Source organism: Mus musculus, chromosome 8, assembly GCF_000001635.26.
Source record: "Mus musculus strain C57BL/6J chromosome 8, GRCm38.p6 C57BL/6J".
Taxonomy (NCBI): Eukaryota; Metazoa; Chordata; class Mammalia; order Rodentia; family Muridae; genus Mus; species Mus musculus.
The window spans coordinates 25,729,516-25,749,542 of NC_000074.6; the positions used below are offsets into that span (position 1 = coordinate 25,729,516).

The window sequence follows — 20,027 nt, forward strand, 5'->3', positions numbered from 1 at the left end:
ACTCTATTAAAAAAAAAAAAAAGACTATGGACTGGTCAGATGGCGCAGTGGCTAAGCACTGCCTGCTCTTCAAGAGGACCCAAATTCAATACCCAGCACCTACACGGTGGCTCACAGCTGTCTGCGGCTCTGGTCCTGTACACACACATGCAGGCAAAACATCACTGTATATAAAATAAATAAGTTACTTTAAAAAAAAAAAAGGCTCACCGGGTGGTGGTGGCACACGCCTTTAATGCCAGCACTTGGGAGGCAGAGGCAGGCAGATTTCTGAGTTTGAGGCCAGCTTGGTCTACAGAGTGAGTTCCAGGACAGCCAGGGCTACACAGAGAAACCCTGTCTCGAAAAAGCTCAATAAGAACAAGATTTTCTTTTCATTTGTTTGGGGGATTTTTTTTGTTTATTTTTGTTTTATTTTTAGACAGGATCACAAGTGATAGCTCTGGTTGGCCTCAAGCTCAGATGTCCAACTACCTGTTCCTCTTGGTGCTAGGATTGCTGGCAACAAAATGTTTGTTCACACACACACTTACTTGTGTAGGTGGGATCATCTTAACAGCTAACCCTCACGCCCCACAATTCCACATGCAGGGCCCCACAATTCCACATGCAGGTCTCTCAGCTTAACCTCCACAGAGAAGGCCTGGGAATCAAGGCCAGAGTCTGACCTCCAGGCCATGTAAAAGCTGTGTGTCTGGTGTGCATCTGAAATCCCAGCACTCCTATGGTGAAATGGGACGAGCAGCCAGGATAATCTGCTAGACACTCTCAGGCCAGCCATTCCACAGTATGTGTAGCACAGTGGCACAAGGGAGACCAGGCCTCAGCAAGGTAGAAAGCAAGAACCAACTCCCAAAAGTTGTCCTCTGACTTCCACATGTGGGCCACAGCACAAGTGCTCACACTCATGCACAGAATAACATAAATACTTTTAAAAAGAGAACTCTAGGGGCTGGAAAGATGGCTTAGTAGTTAACAGCATTCACTGACTGCTCTTCCAGAGATCCTAAGTTCAATTCCCACATGGTTCAAATCACATATACACACTCACAATAATAATAATAAATAATAATAGATTTTAAAACAACATTTTAAGGGCTAGAGAAGATGGCTCAGTGGTTAAGAGCACTAGAAGCCACATGAAAGCCAGGTTAGGAAGCATGGGACTACAACCTCAGGACCTGGGCAAGGAGGACCTGGGGAAATGGGACTGGTCTATCCCCAGAGCTCACTGACCAGTCAGCCTGGCCTAATCAGTGAGCGCCAGGTTCAGAGAGCCCTTGTCTCAAAAAATAAGGTGAAAACATGAAAGGTACTGACAGTGACCTTTGGCCTCCATCTCTAAATACAGATAGTACACATTGCCTGCATGCACATGTGCACACAAACACGTACATACATCACACAAAAATCAATTCTCAAAACACCTATTTACAAAAAGCTATGGGAAACACTGTAATCCGACGTAATGTCCACTGTCTGTGATGAGAATGTAAAATGGACACTCTGGGCCCGGGAGAGGAGTCAGTGAATACAGCATTTCCTGTCTGCCAAGCTGAGTCGGGTCACCAGGACACATGCATACACAAACACTAATAAATAAATATGATAAATGCTTTTGTAACCTTTTTTTGGGCAGCATTTACCAGATATTACAAACGCATATAGCCTTTATGCCAGCAATTCCATTTGTAAGTAAGACTCATGAGTGGATGGGGCAACATGGACATGCTGTAAAGAGTAAAAGGTCTACCAGCAGAGGACTGACTGACAACTGTGATAAATTAATAAAGTGCAACACTTGGACTGCAGATGGCTCAGCGAATAAGAGCACTGACTGCTCTTTCATAGGTCCTGAGTTCAATTCCCAGCAACCACATGGTGGCGCACAATCTTCTAAAATGGACCTGATGCCTTCTTCTGCAGGAAGACAGCACTCATATACATACATGAATAAATCTTAAAAAAATAAAGTGAAACATTATGTCTAAAAGAATGAAGAAACGCAAAAGTATCAGTAGACAAGGCAGAAGATTTGTCTATCTACATTTTAAAAGAAATCTTTCTTTCTCATTGCTACAAGACACAGGACAGCTGCATGTGGGGGACACCCACTACCCTGGCCCAGGACGAGATGGAGTGCTTGCGCTCTCTCCCCCTTCCCTCCCTCTAAATTATTCATCTTCCTTTGGATTTCACACCACTCAAAAAAATTTAATCCAGACTAGGAGATGCATTCTTTCTTGTCTAGCATTTTGGGCTCTGAGACAGGGGCTCATGTAGTCCAGGCTAGTCTCAAACTTGAAACAGAGCAGCACATGGCCTGGAGCTCCGGATCCTCCTGCCTCCACCTCACAAGTTCTGGGATACAGCCATGTACCAACATTTCCAGCTTTAAAGAAAAAGTTTTTAAATTAGGTTTAATTCTGTAATAAGCAAACAAACAAGACCGGTGCACTGGCTCAGCTGTAAAGGTTTGTGCCATCAAGGCTGCTACCTTCAGCTTAATTACATAAGTTGTACTAACTCCCACTTACATGCTATAGAACATGCACACACAGATAAATATAACTAAGTGTTTTTAAAGAAAGCATTTTAAAGAGAACATATTTCAAGGGCATTATGTTAGCTCCGTATAGTGACTGATTTTGCTGCGCTTTAGTTTGACTCTATTTACCAAATAGAGAGGCAGTGATTACACCAGAATTACCCCTTATCAGAGTTCCACTGATAAATTCCTCAGAACATAAAACAAGGTCACAGCAATCCTCCTGCCCCAGCCTCCAGAATACTTGATTACAGGTAAGCATCTTTTAAAAATACTTCTCTGTGCCCATCTTATTGTTCTAGCTTTATTTTTCTTTATTTCTGCTTCGTTGGTGATGAAATTGTATTGGTAAATGACACAAAATTTAGTAACCACCACTACTGATCTACACTCCATCAGGCAATTAATTATATTTAATAATAATACATGTGACAGCTATTGTGAATGCTTTTAAATGGGTTGCTTTCTTTTATTTCCGTTTCTTCTCCTAACCCCTTAGTAGGGTAAGGGAGCAGGATTTCAGTTCAGGCTGCCTACACACTTGAAATCCTCCAGACTCAGCATCGCAAATGCTAGAGTTACAAGCATGAAAGCATCAAAAGATAAATGTTAAAGGTCTGAGCCAACTGGGGTGAAGCTGGGTGCCAGTACTTCTGAGACCCAGCTCAACCCTAGTGAAGCCAAAAGGGAAGACTAGATAAGAAAACAGAACACGCCGGGTGTGGTGGCGCACGCCTTTAATCCCAGCGCTTGGGAGGCAGAGGCAGGCAGATCTCTGAGTTCAAGGCCAGCCTGGTCTACAGAGTGAGTTCCAGGACAGCCAGGGCTACACAGAGAAACCCTGTCTCAAAAAACAATAACAAAAAAAAGCAGAACACAAAACAACAGAAACCACTCACCAGTAGCATAGATGGCTTTGTAAAGCAAATAAATATTCATTGAAACTCTCAATGGGCTTCTCTTGTAGCACGTAGTCAATCCGCTGGCCTCCATTCAGCATGCCCACACTGATGGGAGCCTCTTCTTTAACTTCCACAGGAGGCTCCTCCGTGTTGGCTTCTGGATACAGAAGGGCCATTGTAAGGGCCTAAGTGCAGGACTGGAGAAATGACTCTGCTGAGGTGGCTAGCTGCTTACTCTGCAAGCTCGAGGGACTGCACTCCTATCACCAACACCCAGACACCCACCAGAAAGCTGGAGGTGACAGCATGAGCTGTAATCCCAACACCAGGGAGGCAGAGGCAGGAGGACTGGGAGCCAGGTGATGAGCTCCAGGTTTAGTGAAAGGCCCTAATGACTAAATCTAATAAATAAACCTTAGTCTAAATGAACTAAGGTGGAGAAAAATGGAGGAAGACACTCTGGCCTGCACATGCATGCGTACCAACACACATACACACATTGCACACATGTATATGTGCCCATGAAGATGTACACACAGACAGACACACATACACATACAGACAAACACACCCATCTAAAAGACCCTGCACTCCCTCAGACCCCATGTTTACCTTATAATGAGGTACTCTGCTCAGAGCTCCCTTCTGTCTTCCTCTCAACTTTTTAAGTTCCTCAAGTCACACTAATTTTGTTCAATTCCTTCTTCTGATCAACACATCTCGTCACCTGTACATCCATGAGTCAGGTATCTTGAATTTTATAAACTAAATGCAAATCGAGAAAGACTCTGTAGGAATCTGAGTATCCTAGCTAGTCCTCAGCAATGGAAACTGATCACACACACACACACACACACACACACACACACACACACACACACTTACTTCACCTTATAAAAAGTGTAAGAATGGCTCAGCAATTGACTACTTACTGTTCTTGAAAGGACCCAGGTTTAATTCCCGCACCTCCATCAGGAGAGCACAGCCCCTGTGACACCAATACCAGGGGACGCAGTGACTCTGGCCTCTGACAGCATCGGGAACTCACTTGATACACATACACACACTCAAGAATGCGCGCACACATACATAAGCGTGAAGACAAATGCTGTTGAAAGGGAAGGGAAAGGGAAAGGAGCTGGCAGGCTGGCTGGGCAGGTTTGTACACTTGCTCATCTTCCAGAGGGACATGTTTAGTTCCTAGCACCCATGTTGGGCAGCTCACAAATGTATGTACCTTCAGCATCAGGGATACAGTACCCTCGTCTGGCCTCCACTATTCATACAAACACATAATTTTTTTTTTTAAGTAGAAACTTAACAGTAGGATTCTGTTTTGCTTCTAGGGATAGGGTCTCTATGTAGCCTTGACTAGCCTGAAACTCATTTTGTAGATCAGGCTGGCCTCAAACTCACAAAGATCACCTGCCTCTGTCTCTGCCTCCTAAGCAGTGGGATTAAAGGGTTGTGTCACTATGCCTAACAGAGTAGGCTTTTAACATTATTTAAAAATCCAAAGTGGGAAATGTTTCGAGGGTAGTTAATAGCTTCTCTTGACATTTTCCTCCTCACATAAAAGTTTCATCCTAACTTTCATCAATTAAAATGCAGGAAAGGTTAGCATAGCTCAAGGTCAACCATGACTCACAGAATAGACCCTACATAATTAAAGGGAAGGGAAGCAGGCCCTGGGAGAGAACTCCACAGCACAGCACCCCTCCTCGGGTCATTTCTATGTCCTGTCACTGACCATTGGACTTTTCTGAACTTGATTCGGGTTCTGCCTCAGTTTCTTCTGCAGTTTCTGAGGCTTGTAAGGCAGGGTATGGGCCTCTGGTGAAAGACTTCCAGGCCATCCTCAGTGACCCCAGCAAGTTGTTCTTCAGGTCCATACTCATCCTGGTCAAGCCCTCTCTCAGTTCTGAAACGTGAGTGAACAAAGTACTCTGTGATATGTCAAGGTTAAACAAGAACAGAATTCAGCCCACTTAGTTTATACTCACCAGAACATCCAGAATTATCAAGGTCTATTAACAGACTCACCTAAGTGCATCCGCTTCCTGCCTTTATGGTGTGGGATCAGCATTGGCTCAAACTCTATTCCTGGGGCCACCATTGGCTCAATCCTATATGCCACAGGGTCAAACTGCATAGGAAAATAACAGCTAACTATTCATCCCTAATAAGACAGAGTGAAGAATTATGTATCTGAGATAAAAGTAATTACATTTATTTTGTAAAGAGGTACAGTTGTGGACTGGGAGATGGCTCAGGCAATACAGTGCTTGACCTGCAAGGGAACTAAGTCTGATCCCTAGAACCTATATTAAAAAACAAACAAACAAACAAGCTGTAAATCCCAGCACTGGGAAGGCGGAGATAGGCAGATCCCTGAGGCTCACTGGGCTAGACAGTCTAGCCTGCTTGGCAAGATACAGGTCAGGTCAATGAGAGACCCTGACCCCCCCAAAAACAAAACAAAAAACAAAACCCATCGGACAGCACTGAGGCTGTCCTTGGGCTCATACACATGAATACACACAGCTCTCCCATCTAGTCACTTCTTAGCTCAGGCTGTCCAGCAACCAGCTCTGCAGATCAGGCTGGCCTAGAACCCAAGAGATCAATATCCCCTACCCCCCCAAGTGCTGGGATTAAAGGCATACACCAGCGCCAGCTCCTAATTTCTTCTTTCTAATCAATACTAACAACTGTCTAATTTCTAAAGAATAATATAACCAATTTAGGTAAAAACATATAGCAGCTATTCAATGCTTACTGGATGGTAAATATTGAAGAAACCTTTGCATGTGGGAAATTTATAATTAGGATCAATTCTTCTCAACCCTCGGACAGTAAGAAACATTCCGATGGGGGAGCCAAAGGCAAAGAAGATCTCTGGTTTGTAGTTGAGCCGGGGGTATTTTACAGACACCTGGAAGGAGGAAAATAACCAGTCCTCATTAAAAATGAGTCTTATCTATTCCTACCAATGACTAGTAGTAGAAAAAAAAACCCAAAAAACCAAAGAGTATTTTTACCTGCCCAATGCCAACATCCAGATAGTCACCATTTTCCTTGGAGATGTTTACCTCAGAGGCTGACATGGCTGGTCTATTAATACTCTAAAAAGAACAAAAGAAAAAAATAGTTTCATGGAAATACTATTCACTGGAAATAGCTGCTACAGTCAAAGGAAAAGCTTTAAAATGGCAACCAATAATTCTATGTAGCATCCCTTACAAAACAAGATAAATGTACTGAAAAAATGATATTTGCCATATGATATGAGCTGATAGCCCTATGTGCTTCAAAACAATGGAAGAGGAGCTGGAGACGGCCCGGTGGGTAAGACTGGCTGCTCTCCAGAGGACTTGGGGGTTGGTTCCCAGCACACACATGGTAGCTCATAACTAGCTGTAACTGCAGACCCAGAGAATCCAATGTCCTCTTCTCATCTCCATGGGTACCAGGCACGCACATGAGTACACAGACATACATGTAATCAAACATATAAAAACAAAATAAAATAAATCTTTAAAAAAAATAAGTAAATTCTAGGCATGGTGGAGCCCACCTTTAACCCCAGCACTTGGGAGGAGTTAGAGGCAGACCCATCTTTATGAATTAAAGGCCAGCCTGATCTACATGTGAGTCCTAGGCCAGCTACAACTACACAGTAAGACCATGTCTCAAAAATATATAAATAAAAATAAATTACGAAAGCATTTTGGCACCAGCTGAAATTTCAAGTAACCATATGACAGGCAAATCACTGTTGCTAAATTCTACAAAGTGTATGCGTCTGCAATGAAGGCAAATGTGATGTCTCTCTGGGGGTTGCATATAATACAAATACTGGATCAAGACTTGGATCTTACCAGCTGTGGTAGCACACACCTTTAAGGTCAGCACTCTAGAGACAGAGTCAGGCAGATCTCTGTGACGTTCATGCAAGGCAGTTCTACACAGTAAGACCCTATCTCGATATAATGAATGAATGAATAAATTAATGCTTGCATGACTTGTGTCTTACAAAGACTTGGGTCTACTGAAAAGTTGAAAAGGAGTTAATCACTACGGCCTGAAACTAGTGCCCATGATCCCAGCACTCAGAGGCTAAGGACAAGGGTCACTCCCTGTCCATGCCCCCCCACCACCAGCACACGGACAGAAAGAACATATACAGATCTTAATATGCAGTACTTTGCTAAATGAAAAAGGGCAGTCATAAAAGGCTATATATGCATAATTTCACTTGTATGAAAACTTACTACTATTAAAAAGAGAAGCATAAACACAGAGACTGGCAGTGGCTGGCAAAGGCTGCAGTCATACGCAGTGATGACTACAATCAGTACGGGATGTGCTCTGGAGGTGATGGAGACATTCTAGAATTAGTAGGGATGGTTATAAAAAATAAGGAAGCCTAAAAACACCTGGATTTTATATTGCGAAAAGCTAATCATATGTGATATGAATCACTCTGTTATAAAGATAAATCTGAACAGTAGGAGCTCTAGGAGAGAGACATGAAAACAAAAGTGTGTCTAAAGATGCAGATAAAGAAAATATGTTTAATTTCTAAAAAAGCCAAGTCCAATGATGAAAACTACTCTGCCAAGAGTGGTAGTCCTCATCTGTAGTTCAAACAATTTGCTAAGGAAAGAGGAAGCCAGGTATAGTGGTGCACACACCTTTGATCCCAGCACTTGGGAAGCAATGCTGGAGGATCTCTGAGTTCATGGCCAACTTGGTCTACATAGTGTGTTCCGGGACAGTCACAGCTACAGAGCAAGACCCTGTCTCAAGGGAAATAACAATGCCAGGAGTGTGAAGACACTTGAGTAGCAGAGAGAGACCTCACCTGGCCAATACACAGCACAAAGACAGCGGCCCTGGCCGGGCTGGTGCTGCAGGGCAACAGTCCCAGGTACTCGGGGGGCTTGAGGCGGGGTGATTTCAAATTCTAGTTGAAGTCTCCCTGGTCTACAGAGTGAGCTCAAAACCAGCCAGGGCAACTTAGCGAGACTCTGTCTTCAAATAAAACGTTAAAAAAAAAACAAAAAAAACAAGCACCCAGTTTTCAGGTGCTTGCCTAGCGTGGGTAAGGTTCTAGTTTCATCCCCGTGTGGAAAGCCACCCAGAGCGTTACTTGGTTAGCAGGGTGTCTATCTCACAAAGCATAAAGATACTATCAGTGTCAACGAACCTTCTCACGCCACTAAGCCATTTTAGACACATACCACTGAATTCTTCCTGGCACTGAAATGGTTCAGTATCTTCTTTCTGGGTCCTAAGGGAATCCCCATTTCCTGAAGATCTCTGTCTGTACATAAAGCCTAGGCATAAACAACACAACAGGTTTTTTTAACTTCTAAGCAAAGTAAAACCAATGAAATGTTCTAGACTCTAAAGGAGTCAGTCTTGTTCTTGGTTCTATACTGATCCAGCTCCCTTAAGGTATAACACACAAGTAACTTTGATAAAGAAAGTCTTGTCTTAATTATAAAATAACCCAAGAAGTATTAGTAAAAACTACAGTGTCACTGGATAGTCATAGAATACTCTATGAAAAACAGCAATTAGGAAAGCTGGTACCCAGTGATGGTTAGACTTAGACTCCTCCTGATGGACAAAAGCTGTGAGGACTTTGGCTAACACAGAAGGATGACAACGAGTTAACAACAAAATCTCAGCATAAGTGCCACTCACTTTAGAGGGGAAGGCTGTCCTTCCCTTTGCATTCTTAAACTGCTGTGTAGTTTCCATGCAAGTACACTGTAGCTGTCCTCAGACACATTTTCTTCTCTCCGGCCCCGTTCGTTCTGGACCCATTTGCTCCAGCCCAAAGATTTATTTATTAATATTTGTACGTACAATGTAGCTGTCTTTAGACACACCAGAAGAGGGCGTCAGATCTCATTACGGGTGGTTGTGAGCCACCATGAGGTTGCTGGGATTTGAACTCAGGACCTTTGAGAGAGCAGTCAGTGCTCTTTACTGCTGAACCATCTCACCAGGCCCTCCTCCTAAGTTCTTAACTGCGTAATTAACACAGTAACCAGCTCCATGTTATTAGTACCCTATTGCACATGCCTGATCATAGTGGGCACTTATTAAATAAGTGAAGCGATGTATCAAATCAGAAAAAGCACAGCAAAAGTGAGAGAAAGAGAATACCAACAGTGCAGCGCTTTACCTAACGGAAACTGTAAGAGCCGGGCAGCTCCTGTTAGACACTCACATCTGCTCTAAGCTTGCTTAGATCACACTCTGATATGTGCACAGCAATATGGTCCATGGGAACCCTGAGCTCCCACACAGCAAGGATCCCTCGCTTTATTTGACAAAATGCAGGGAAGCAATGCTGAAGCCCATCATGAGTGGTGAGATATCTGGAAGTAGAGAGCTCCAAAGGGCACATTCTTGGTAAAAGTGTGAGGATAAAAGAACTGAGAACTGTTTGGTGTAACATTTAAAAGCCTACTACTTACCAGAGCTTCTCTGTCAACTTTCTCCTTCTCAAAGACAGTGACAAACTCAGAGAGTTGAAGCTTCTTCAAGTCTTCTTCTAATGTTGATGCATCGCCTCGATCCTCAGCAGAGCTCAACGAACCCTAAAAATTGTATCATAAAGTTTATTACTCAGAAAATGTCTTTATTAATACTACTTTATAATATGAGATATATCATTCAAGATATTTACAACAATGAACCTTAACTCTAACCTTTGCTTTGTTTTTGAGATAAGGTCTAATGTAGCCCAGGCTGGCCTCAAACTTACTGTGTAACTGAGGACGAGATTTCCTTTAATTCTGGACCCTCCGCCTCAACCTCCCCAGTGTCGGGATTACAGGTATAATTACCACACCCAGTTTTAAATACATTTTAACTTACACAAAATAAAACAGGGATATCCAACTTTTTGCAATCTCAACTAATTTTTTTTTTTACTTCTACATTTTTATTTTTTCTTTTGGAGACACTATACATTGTCTAGACCTAGCTGGCCTCACACTCACAGATTCACCTGCTCTTGCCTCCCAGAGGCTGGAATTAAAGGCATATGCCACAATGCCTGGCAAAAATTTTTTTTACTTAATATCAAAGTCTCTCCATTATCATTAAAAAGCCCTTAATGAATGCTTATGAAGAAAACATAATTTAAGATGAAATAGTCAGGGCTGGAGCAAAGACTCAGTGGTTAGGAGCACTGGCTACTCTTCCAGGGGACCTTCACTTCCTAGCAACCACATGACAGCTCACAACTGTAACTCCAGCGCCAGGGGATCCAATGTCCTCTCTGGCTTCTGAGGACTCCAGTACAGGGATGGTGCAGACATACATGAAGGCAAAACCCTGATACACATTACATTCTAAATCAGGTGAGGAGTCTGGAAAGGTGGCTCAGCAGTTCACAGCTTGCTCTCTTGTAGAGGATTTGGTAACTAGCACAGATGGTTGTTTACAGCTATCTGTAACTTCAGTTCCATGGCACCTGATGCCCTCTTTTGACCTTCAGGGGCAGCAGGTAAATATACAATGAATATATACACATACTGGCAAAACAGCTATACAGGAGCTAGAGAGATGGGCCAGTGGTTAAGAGAATTGTTCTTCCAGAGGACCCTAGAGTTCAGTTCCCAGCATCCACAAGCTGAGGCACAACCATCAGTTTTGAGGGATCTTGTACCTTCTGATGCACACACACACACATGGGCAAAGCTCAGATATAGATTAAAAAACAAATCAAAGCAAAAAAGCCATATGTATACAAAAAATAAATCTAAAAAACAAAACAAAACAAAGGTGCAAAATAGACTAAGACAGAACCCAAGTCTTGGAAGAACTCAGAACCCAAATGTTCATAGGACACTTTCAAAAATAAATAAATTAGAAGATGGTCTATGAAATACTGAGTCAATCTCATCTGTGGTAAAATGTCTGTCCATGGACTTTATGAAGAGAAGTTTCATTATCCTGTCTCCCCTTGTCTTTCACACATAACTTCTACAAAGCACCCACGCCAGTCTTCCTGTCCTTACACACTCCACAATGAGCTCAGGAGAAGGAACACTTCTAGTCAAGCCCCAGCAGTGCAGACTCACAGAAGGAAAACACCTATGCTTAGTCTATAATATGCAGGGATCCTTGCTTCTAGCACGCAAGAATGGCAAGGCATAATTACCAGGCTGTTACAATAAATGTACATTTAACATGGCATAAGACTAAATAGCTAAATACAAAAGAAAGGCTGGAAATCTAAAAATCCTTAGTACAGAATACTACAAAAGAACCTATCTAAACTTCCAAATTACCTTTTCACTGTCAATATCCCCAATAGAATTTTTCTGATTTGTTAGGATATCAAACAATATAAGCGAACCTATAAGTAAAATAGAAGAAGGGACAATTTCTAAGACATTGGCTGTCCTTTATACAAAACATTATAAGCCAATTACAAATGTAAGAAAATCAACACAGAGAATCTTTCCAATTTCCCACCCCCGCTTCCGACCCCTTGCAAACTCTTCCTCATTGATTACTTGGTTTTCTGACTCTGCTACAGATTAGAGACACTGCATTTCATAGTGCGATTGTCCTCTCTGGCTACAGAGAATTCATTTGTTACCTAAACTATGACCAGCAATGGATACACCCCCTTTGAAATCAGGGTTCCTCTGCAGAAAAAGTGTATATATTCGGTTCATTTCAGAAGCTACTGTGTCCACAATAGTCTGACAGTAGGTGGGGCTATTGTAGAAGAAGACATCCAGAATTGTATCATTAGTGAAGTGTCTGAGGCGATTGATACTGGGTAGGGTTATCCGCTGCAGATCTCTGAGGGAGGAAAAAAAAAAGATATTTTAAGCAGGAAACCTAAATGTAGTCCACTGTTACTTCTAAATTATTATTTAACTTATTCTTAAAGCTTAGAATCAAATAATGCAATAATAGAAGAGATACTTATCAAGGCAGAGAAAAGACAAAAGTTTGAAAAAATATGTTTAGTGAAGCAAAAAAGAGGTGATCAAATAAAGACACCCAGTTTCTTCAATATAGAAATTATAAAATCAAAACAAAAAAAACTTAGAAAGTTAAGATGGAGACATGCCATGTCATGCAGGCAGATCTGTGTGACTTCTAGACCAGCCTAGTCTACGGAGTGAGTTCCAGAAAAACCAGGGCTACATTAAAAAAAGAAAAACTCCGACTTGAAAAACAAACAAGCAAAAACAAAACAAAAAAAAAATGGAAATAAAAAAAGAAAAGGGAGAGACATTTAATTTCAGAGCACAGACTTTGAATCTCAGTCTAGAAAAAAAATTGACAGGCTACCACTTCATAGCCCAGGCTAGCCTTGATCTTGTGATTCTTGGTTCAGCCTCTCCAGTAATAGGGATTGCAGGTGTAGAGCATCACCCTCAGCTTAGATTTCAGTATTAAATATGTGTGTCCATCCGTGTCCTACAGGTATATAAATTATCAGCTGGACACTGGAAATTTGAATTTTTCCCATGAGAACTGCCGTTTATTCCTGAAGTTGCCAAATTGTCATCAAGGATTCACCAACTGGTGTCCAAGGGACATAGAGGCTCAAACACTGACTGGGGGTTGCCAGGAGTGTGGGGGAGGTGGAATAGGTCCTCCTCCTTCTAATGCCACAGAAAAGGGTCATCCCCTGGGTAGCTCTCTTCCCCACCCCCCAGATCCAGTTTTTCTTGGGGAGAAGGGCTGTGGGCCTGAGAAGAGGCCCAGCTCCAGGATGGAGGAGCACTGCCAGCTCCAGGATGGAGGAGCACTGGGGAACCCATGCACTGTAACTCTGATCCTCACGGGGAGGGGACTGGGGAGGTTGGCTGACCCAGGCTTCCCTGCCCTAGATTTGGAGATCTGAATGTTAGTTTAAACTGCTGCTTTCTTCTTTTTCCTTTTTCCTGAGACGGTGTCTGTCTGTATAGTCACGGCCATCCTGGAACTTGCAGTGTAGACCAGATGGGCCTCAAACTCACAGATCTGTCTGCCTCTACCTCTGCCTCCTGAGGTTAGAGACATACACGACCATGGCCAGAAGAGGGCGCTGAAGCCCCCTGAACTGGAACTGCAGGCCTTTGTGAGCTACAGTTTAGGAGCTAGGACCTGAACTTGCATCCTCTGTGAGGGCATTTTAACCAATACACTAACTATAGCCCTAATCCTAACTCTTCGCTACGTTTCCCCACAGAGCTGAGGACTGAACACAAGGTCTTCGTCTAAGTCCCCAAACTCACTAGATACTATTTTTTTTTTAATTATAAGACAATTTTTACTTATGGTTATTACAGATGTCAAGTTGTCTCCCCCTTTCAAAGATCTACTAATGTACCAGTTAAATAACTAAATTATCACCTTTAAGTAAGAAACCAAAAATAAAAAGAAACAATGCAGAGAGGGGGCGGAAAAAGATATAAGAGGCCAAGGAAGGGGAGGACTGCTGTGAAGTGGCACTTTCTGGGCATAATATAGCTGTGTGTACCCAGGAACTCACTGCAGTTATGGTTACACCGAGAATAAAAACAATCAATCTGTACAAGGGCAAGCCAAGGTCACCAATCAGCACTCCATCAGTCAACAGTAACCAGATTGAGTAAGTCTGTCTGTCTGTCTGTCTGTCTCTGTCTCTCTCTCTCACACACACACACACACACACACACACACAAAACATAAAGTTGGCAGGGAGATCATGGGCCGGTTGCTGACAAGTGTTGGGAGTGCACACTATCAAGATACACTGAGCACACACAGGAAACTGTCAAGAGTGAAGGATTTGTTAACCATGAGATGGATGAGAACAGCTCAGGATGCAGCCGAGCAGCGCATGATAGGCTGCCATGACTCTGTGGAGTGTGAGGATCAGGAATCAAGGGTTTTGGAGAGAGGATCTGACTTTGAGATGACTCTGAACCCTTGGTCTCCACCTCCCACATGCTAGAATTACAAGCATTAACAATAGGCCCCTTGAACATTTACTTGGTAAATAAAATTTTTTGAGAATTTTGTATATAAATGTAGTATGCATAGTGGTACATTCTGAATGATATTTACTGAATAAATTATACATATATAAAAATACCATATATCAGGGTTCTTTCACTTTTTACTGATTCTTTGTAAATTTCACATCATGTACTCCAACTATCAGTTTCTTAAACTTGTGACTCCTTTTCATCCAAAACATGTTTAAGTGACTCCAGGTATGTGGATATATAAAATAAGTATATATCAAACATTCACTGATAGTAAATAATAAAATAATTTAAAGTAATTCTTTGATAGCATGTAATTTTACCACTTATTAAAGATTAAAACATATTTGCATACTAATGAGATAGAGTGCTTATTTATTTTTATATAAAAAATATCACTCCTGTGAGATGGCTTAGTAGCTAAAAGTATTTATTACAAAACTCACAATAGGAAAAAGTGAATTTCCTTGTCCTCCTCTGATCCACCATATGTGCACTACAATCAATGTGCCTGCATGCACACATGCACACACACACTCTCCCTTTCTCTATCAGTAATGATAAGTAAAGAGGTTTTTTTGTGAGGAGCTATCAGTTGTTTTTTGTTTTTGTTTTTGTTTTTGTAAGCAAGGTCTCTACAGAGCCCTGGCTATCCTGAACTTCACTATGTATACCAGACTGACCTTGAACTCAAAGAGATCCACCTGCCTCTGCCTCCTGAGTGCTATAATTAAAGGCATCTGCTACCACACCAGGAACTATTCGTTAATTTTAACCAGAGATAGCTCAAGACAAAGGACTGACCATAACTTAATAATACATCTCCACAAAATTATAAATATATAGGGATGGCTTCTGCAGTAGATATAGTAACATCAGAACTGTACAGGTAAGATTAGCATGGCCCTGTGCAAGACGGCGTACAAATTCAGGAAAATGCAGGCGGGTTTTTTTGTTTTGTTTTTTTACCACAAATTTGATCTTATATATGCCAAGCATGCCTTTGTACACTGGTATGTAGATGAGAACGCATAGGCTAAACACCCATATACATAAAATAACTAAAAAAAGTATAAATGCTCTACTTTGTAGCTGTACATGGTAGTGCAGCCCAGGGCTGTAATCCCAACCCTGGGAAGCTAAGGCACGAGGATCAGTATTTCAGAGTCAGCACGGGCTGTACAGTAAGACGCGGTCTCAAAAGGAGGAAGTGAGCTGGGAGGAGGGGCTAACCCTGTATCCCTCAGGCATCAATGAGACTTAGTGCTAATGGTTGTGATGCAGCTTTGTAACGGAATGCACAGCCCGGGCAAACCCTACAAACAGAAAGCACACAGGAGAGAGAGAAGCCCATTAATGCTGAAAACCCTGGGGCCCTTGAGGACATGGCTACCTTACGGAAGGACTGGGAGGAGGCTGCTGTAGATTCTGATGCAGAAGAGAGCAAGGAAGAGAAAGAAGAAGGAGAATACTGAGTGGGCTACCAGGAAGGGGATACTTTTATGAGAAGCTTAATTCTTTTTGTTTTGGTTTGCTTTTTTTTTTTTAAGATCTATTTATTATTATACATAAGTACACTGTAGCTGTTTTCAGACACACCAGAAGAGGGCGTCAGATCTCATTACGGGTGGTTGTGAGCCACCATGTGGTTGCTGGGATTTGAACTCAGGACCTTCAGAAGAGCATTCAGTGCTCTTAACTGCTGAGCCATCTCTCCAGCCCCCTTGCTTTGCTTTTTGAGACAGTCATAGTCCTGACTATCCTGGAACTCACACTGACCTCAAACTCAGAGATCCATGTGCCTCCCCCTCCCTCTATCTCCTGAGTGTGGGGATTAAAGGGATATACCACCAAGGCCGCCAGGGTGCTTATTCTCTTCACCACTGGAAGTGAAGGTCTCCTCAGTTAATCTGTATGTAGTAGTATATGCACTCAGAGGCACTTGGAGAGAAAAATCTCTTCTACTGTATGGAATAAAATGTCAATAATGCTGTTGGCCTATTAGCTCAGACAGAAAATGGGAAGGAGGAAGTTCCAATACAGAGAAACAGGAAACCTCTGAAGGAAGACAGTTCTATGAAACGGAGGACCAGCTAACCAGCTAACCAGCCACATGACAGAACTTAGAATAGTATAACAGGGTGATTAAGTTATGTGCTACTCAGGGAACAATCAAAGGCTTTTGGCCTAGACATTCATTCATATATAAGAAGTCTCAGAATCGCCAGGCGGTGGTGGTACACGCCTTTAATCCCAGCACCTGGGAGGCAGAGGCAGGCGGATTTCTGAGTTCGAGGCCAGCCTGGTCTACAGAGTGAGTTCCAGGACAGCCAGGGCTACACAGAGAAACCCTGTCTCGAACAAAAAAAAAAAAAACAACAAAAAAAAGAAGTCTCAGAATCATTATTTCAGGGAACAAAGAGGCCTGCAGTTACAGATGGTTCCGAGTAGTTACAGACCTACATTTTAAATATGAATGCTTTGTCAATGACCCAAGCTGTTCATTTCTCTGATAGGTATTAAATAAAATTTCTATCTTTAATTTTTATTTTAATATATAATCAGCTATTAAAAATGTACTTAAGCGGGCTGGCAAGATGGCTCAGCGGGTAAGAGCACTGACTGCTCTTCCGTAGGTCCTGAGTTTGAATCCCAGCAACCTCATGGTGGCTCACAACCATCTGTAATGAGATCTGACGCCCTCTTCTGGTGCATCCTAAGTCAGTTACAGTGTACCTAATGTCTAATAATAAGTCTTTAAGAAGAAAATGTTCTTAAGCATGATGACAATCAAAAATACTCTAATCACAGTTAACAATTTCAGGGTCTCAGGGACTACTCACATGTCCACGCCAGTAGAATGCAAAGGACTGTGCCAGTTGACTGGAAGAAACTCCACCCTTCCGATCTGCTCATTTTCTTGGGCTTTCTTAAAATGTGTTTGGAGCAGGTTCAAGGAAACACTTCGAAAATCATTAACTAAAAAAGAAAATTAACGTATGCATCAACAGCAGCACCTGCTGGGCACCTCAGAGCACACACTGGCTGGAGACAAAGTCACTAGCCTACAAAAGACTAAGGCATGTAATTAGGAGAAGTTTAATATAAAGCTTGGGTTTATCATACGAAACACTGTATAACAGAATGCTTTCGCTTTTGAAATCCCATGACTCCACGTCAAGCATCTTGTAGCCCTGTTCTTACCCTAACTGCAGTTGTTACTGCTTTCCTGTTTGATTTTTCATGTGTGTTTGACAGAAGCAGCATCAGTCAGCTGGTCTATCAAAATGGCTCAGTAAGTAATGGTGCCTGCCCCCAGGCCTGAACACCTGTGGACCCACATGGTAGAGAGAAGTGACTTCTCCAAGTTGTCCTCTGACCTCCACACACGTTCTGTGCCACATATGTGCCCGCACACAAATACGAAAATTTAATTCTTTAATATTTAAAAATTATTTTTAAAGGAAACAGTTTTTAAAAAGAAAAAGACAGCAGGGAGTGCGGCTCACACCTTCAGTGCCAGCACTCAGAGGCAGAAGCAAGCGGAACTCCATGAACTCAGGCCAGATGGTCATCCTCATAAGGGATCCCTGGTCAGCCAGTGTTACATAGTGAGAGCCTGTCTAAAAAGACAGGCAGGCAGACAGACAGACAGACACTCCTGGAATGGAAATAGGCTAGTAAACTCACTGGAAAGACAGCTACTCAAAAGTCAAAACTTCCGGGTTTTAAAAACATCCATTAGCCAATAATTTATATTTATTTTTTAAAAAATTACTTTTGGACAGGTGTAGTGAGGCCTTTAATTCTAGGAGCTGGGAGGCAGAAGCAATCAGATCTCCGAGTTCAAGGCCAGGTTGGTCTACAAAGAGAGTTCCAGGACAGCCAGAGGGAGAACCCTTCCTCAGAAAGACAAAGTTACTTTTATGTATTTACTCAGGTGTGTGCTTTGCCCCATGCTGTATCCGTGCTATACGCATACATTGGCTGCAGAGGCCAATGAGCACATGCGTGCTGGAAGAGCAGCCAATGAGTGCTTTGAACTGCTGAGCCTTCTCCACATCCTCTAATATTTTAGGTTTTTGGAAAATACACTGTAGTTCAACATTTTTATCACATCAACCTTAACCTTGCAGAACATAATTCCCAAGTGGGACAAACTGTGAAGAAAGATACTGCCTTTCAAAATTAAGTTACATTCATGACTTCAGCTGAGGTTCGCCAGAGGTTTGTTGTGCTATGAATTACAATACTGGTAAGTCTCTATTATTAAACTCTCATCCTTATGGCTCTGAATTTGGTTATAAATAGGCTGGTTAAATCACAGACAAGTTTCACCAGGATTACAGGATTACTCACTCACAGTAAATAATACTAGCTAGGAGAATTAAGTCTCTGGAACTTATCAACCCTCAGGTCTAAGGGAAGCTTCACTCCTTTCTCAGCATCCTTAGCTACAAAGCTTCTTATGTACTTAAGGTAACAGACTAAAGACAACGTTTGATCCTGCTCACAGGGATAATGTTTCTCAAATGAGCTATCTTACATGCTTTACAGACCTACCACATTGAACAATGCTTCGAAAACGAAGATCGCAAGCTGGGCCAATCCCATGGACTACAAACACTAAGTGATCTATTTGTAACGGTTCCCCTAGAAATAGAATTAAAAAGAAAAATTAGAAACATTATAAATATAACAAAATTAAAATAAAAATAGATAAATTAAAAGGTACAAAACAGTCATATATTTAATTACTTAATACAACATTAATTTTACTTTTTTTTGTTTGTTTTTTTGGGTTTTTTTTTTTCTGGTTTTAGAGCTTTATTGTAGGAAGGTAGGGAGAAAGAAGGTAGAAAGAGGGAGGCCGTCCATGGCCGAGTTTGGGGGGGGGGGGGAGGCTAGAAATGAGAGTAAGGAAGGTGAGAGCTTAAAGCTTACTAATTTTTTTTTTTTTTATTTTTCTGGTGCTATTCACGCACTGAGTGCAACACCCATTACCCAGATGTATTTCAATTGGTAAAATGTGCCACACCCACTCCAGTAAAGACTGTGTGGCAGGCCCAAAAGCTTGGTTGCAGTCCCAAGGCAAAAATGTTTCATGGAAACTTAGCCTCCTGGAACCTTGGCATTCCCATAGCACGAATGCTCCAAATTTGTCCCTGCAATTATTGTGGAGGGTCTTGCATGCTTTCTTGCAGTATTTTACTGGATAGGAGCTAGAAATCTCAGGGCAAGCTTAGCAAAGTATACTTAGAATTCTCATTACATACAAGAATGGCAGCCTACATTACATATTATTAGAAAGAAGGTGGGTTGTGGTTTAAGGAGGAACTGGAGTACTGTATTATTCATGAAAGGGTTAGTAGTACAGAACTGCCCTGGGGCATGTTTTTCACTAGGCCCAGAGGAACAGAATAACTAGGTATTTACCAAGGGACCCCTGGTGGTGAGTTTAACAATAGACCAGCATTGCATCAGACCACTCACCTGGTTCCTGTGAATACCTGATTTTAGATAGGGCTGTTCCTATCTCAACTGTAAACATTGCCTGGTTCCTGCCAG

At 42.1% G+C, this 20,027-nt stretch overlaps 1 protein-coding gene across 13 annotated transcripts in view; it reads right to left on the reverse strand.

The window, feature by feature from the left end:
• The window catches only part of Ddhd2 (DDHD domain containing 2), a 29,151-nt gene that overhangs the window by 4,192 nt on the left and 4,932 nt on the right, over positions 1–20,027 (reverse strand). For 3 of the 13 annotated variants that reach the window (NM_028102.1, XM_006509197.4, XM_006509198.4), the window contains exons 6-16: positions 19,023–19,112; positions 17,303–17,438; positions 12,086–12,294; positions 11,772–11,839; positions 9,948–10,070; positions 8,697–8,792; positions 6,492–6,575; positions 6,230–6,385; positions 5,494–5,596; positions 5,201–5,371; positions 3,448–3,607 (exon numbers count right to left, since the gene is read on the reverse strand). In NM_028102.1, coding sequence (NP_082378.1) covers positions 3,448–3,607; positions 5,201–5,371; positions 5,494–5,596; positions 6,230–6,385; positions 6,492–6,575; positions 8,697–8,792; positions 9,948–10,070; positions 11,772–11,839; positions 12,086–12,294; positions 17,303–17,438; positions 19,023–19,112 — 1,396 coding nt within the window. Of the gene's footprint in view, positions 1–3,447; positions 5,772–6,229; positions 6,386–6,491; positions 6,576–8,696; positions 8,793–9,947; positions 10,071–11,771; positions 11,840–12,085; positions 12,295–17,302; positions 17,439–17,970; positions 18,993–19,018; positions 19,113–20,027 lie in introns of those variants that run through there. The other 10 variants (XR_003947340.1, XR_001778473.2, XM_011242164.2 and 7 more) reach the window with 9 other exon arrangements.